The sequence below is a fragment of the Sinocyclocheilus rhinocerous genome, unplaced genomic scaffold (genome assembly GCF_001515625.1).
Source record: "Sinocyclocheilus rhinocerous isolate Xijiao unplaced genomic scaffold, SAMN03320098_v1.1 scaffold4066, whole genome shotgun sequence".
NCBI lineage: Eukaryota > Metazoa > Chordata > Actinopteri > Cypriniformes > Cyprinidae > Sinocyclocheilus > Sinocyclocheilus rhinocerous.
Genome location: NW_015642839.1, coordinates 45,090 through 47,653, shown reverse-complemented (window position 1 = coordinate 47,653; position 2,564 = coordinate 45,090). Strand labels below are relative to the sequence as shown.

Here is a 2,564-nt window from a genome sequence, read left to right as displayed (position 1 = left end):
CATGTCAAAGTCTAGACCCTGAATATAAGACGACCGCGTTTTTTCAGATGTATTTCCAAAAAAAAAACCATCGTCTTATATTCGGGTCAATACGGTATTTATACGCACTTTCATGAGATCGGGTTGGATGTAGCCTGCATTCAGCTGCAGTGTGAACGTAGCCTTGATTTCACACAGCATTTTTCTTCTCATACTTTTCAACAAAGAACACAAACAGGGTCTCACATTTGCCTGACTTCACACATGTATCTATGTGAAAAGGGAAAAAAAAAAAAGTTACTACACTGATCATAATTGAATTGCCTTCCAGAATGAACGCACAGATGATTGTAGAAGTTGCTCATTTTCTAACCGTCTGGTCACACTGAGGAAAACGGCAATTTCTTCCCAGAATGAGTTTTCAAATGATGTTTCAGGTCTTTGTTATACGTGAAACTCGTGTCACACTGAAGACATGTGAATGGCTTCTCTCCAGTGTGAACCCTCATGTGAGTCACTAAGTTTCCTTTAACTCTGAAACTCTTTCCACACTGTTTGCAGGTGAAAGGTTTCTCTCCAGTGTGAATTCTCAAGTGAGACTCAAGGTTTGCATTGTTTGTGAGACTCTTTCCACAGTGATGGCACATGAAAGGCTTTTCTCCTAAGTGAATTGTAACATGATTCTTAAGACATTTCTTGTCTATGAAACTCCTTTCACACTGAATACATTTAAAACTGTTCTCTCTTGAGTGAATCCTCATATGATTATTAAGGTTTTCTTTATATCTGAAACAGTTTCCACATTGATTACAGATGTAAGGCTTCTCTCCAGTGTGAATTCTCATGTGAACATTATGGCATTTTTTCTGTTTAAAACTCTTTCCACATTGAAAACATATGAACGGTCTCTCTCCGGTGTGAATTCTCATGTGATTATTAAGATCTCCATTTACTGTGAAACTCTTCCCACACTGTTTGCAGGCGTAAGGTCTCTCTCCAATGTGAAACCTCATGTGGACATTAAGGTTTTTTTTGTGTGTGAAACTCTTTCCACACTGATCACATTCATGCGGTCTCTCGCCAGTGTGAATCCTCATGTGAACATTAAGGGATTTTTTCTCTTTAAAACTCTTTCCACACTGAACACATATGAACGGTCTCTCTCCGGTGTGAATTCTCATGTGAATTTTAAGATCTCCATTTACTGTGAAACTCTTCCCACACTGTTTGCAGGCGTAAGGTCTCTCTCCAATGTGAATCCTCATGTGGACATTAAGGGTTTTTTTCTGTGTAAATCTCTTTCCACACTGAGGGCATATTAATGGCTTCTTTTCAATGTGAATTTTCATGTGGACTGTAAGGCTTCCTTTTCGATTGAAAATGTGTCCACACTGTTGGCAGGTGAAAGAGCTCTCTCCAGTGTGAATTCTCCTGTGGGAATTAAGGCTTGTAGTTTGTGTTTTTTGAGCTTTATTTCGTAAGAAAATCTTTTCAGTACTTGAGTAACTAAATGATTTGTCTTCAGTTTTGAAGTCATGATGTTTCTCCTTTCGGTCTTTCTCTTCTGTTTCATTCAGTGCTTGACTCTCCTCTTTCAGTGCCATCAGGTCTGGTGACATAAGAAAAATACAAGTTAAAACCAGTTTAATGGCACAAAGCAAAAGACGTCAAAATCATTTAGACTAGTGCAGTCGATCAATTATAAAATTAACCAATTAATTGCGCATTTTAAGTAATTAATTACATTTTAACATAATACATATTGTCATAATTTCACATTGAATCTCCAAATTAATGTAGAAACTATAATAATTGTGCATTTAAAATATGTGGTTTACTGGCATCCTTTTTCCAAGTAGCATATTATTATGAAGGCCATCATTGATATCAATACTGCTACTGATCTGCCTCTATTAAATGCATTTCCCCTGAAATTGTAGCCATTAATTACAGCCATTCGATATTACATTACAGGTTTTCCTTATTATACACTTAATAGGCCTTGAAAAATAGTGAACTTAAAACACAATCTTCACAAAGTATCGCATCAGATAGTGTGCTATAGATCCCCGGAGGAACAATTCCACTCATTCTCTACTATAGGAGAGGAAGAGTTGTATAAACTTGTTAAATCATCTAAACCAACAACATGTATGTTAGACCCTATTCCATCTCCAAGGTCCTAAAAGAGGTGCTTCCAGAAGTCATAGATCCTGTTCTGACAATTATAAATTTGTCATTGTCATTAGGATATGTCCCCAAAACCTTCAAACTGGCTGTTATTAAGCCTCTCATCAAAAAAACACAACTTGACCCCAAAGAACTAGTTAATTACAGACTGATCTCGAATCTCCCTTTTCTGTCCAAGATACTTAAAATTATATTCCTTCTTAGAGAAAAATGGTATTTGTGAGGATTTCCAAAAAACTGGATGACGAGTAATTTCTTACTGCTAAATTCTGGAAAAACAGAGGTGTTAATTATAGGGGACCTAAAAACTCTGCATATAATAACCTAGAACACTAAGACTCGATGGCTGCTCTGTCAATTCTTCGTCATCAGTTAGGAACCTAGGCGTGCTATTT

General features: G+C 36.8%; 1 protein-coding gene across 1 annotated transcript; it reads right to left on the bottom strand.

The window, feature by feature from the left end:
* Positions 1–359: 359 nt before the first annotated feature.
* Positions 360–1,583, bottom strand: LOC107756818 (gastrula zinc finger protein XlCGF26.1-like). Its single transcript, XM_016574105.1, has one exon. It carries the CDS (start codon positions 1,581–1,583, stop codon positions 360–362), a length of 1,224 nt encoding a protein of 407 aa, XP_016429591.1.
* Positions 1,584–2,564: the final 981 nt, after the last annotated feature.

Coding starts and splice junctions, on each gene's coding strand:
- LOC107756818 (XM_016574105.1), bottom strand. CDS start 1,583: ATGGCACTGAAAGAGGAGAGTCAAGCACTGAATGAAACAGAAGAGAAA.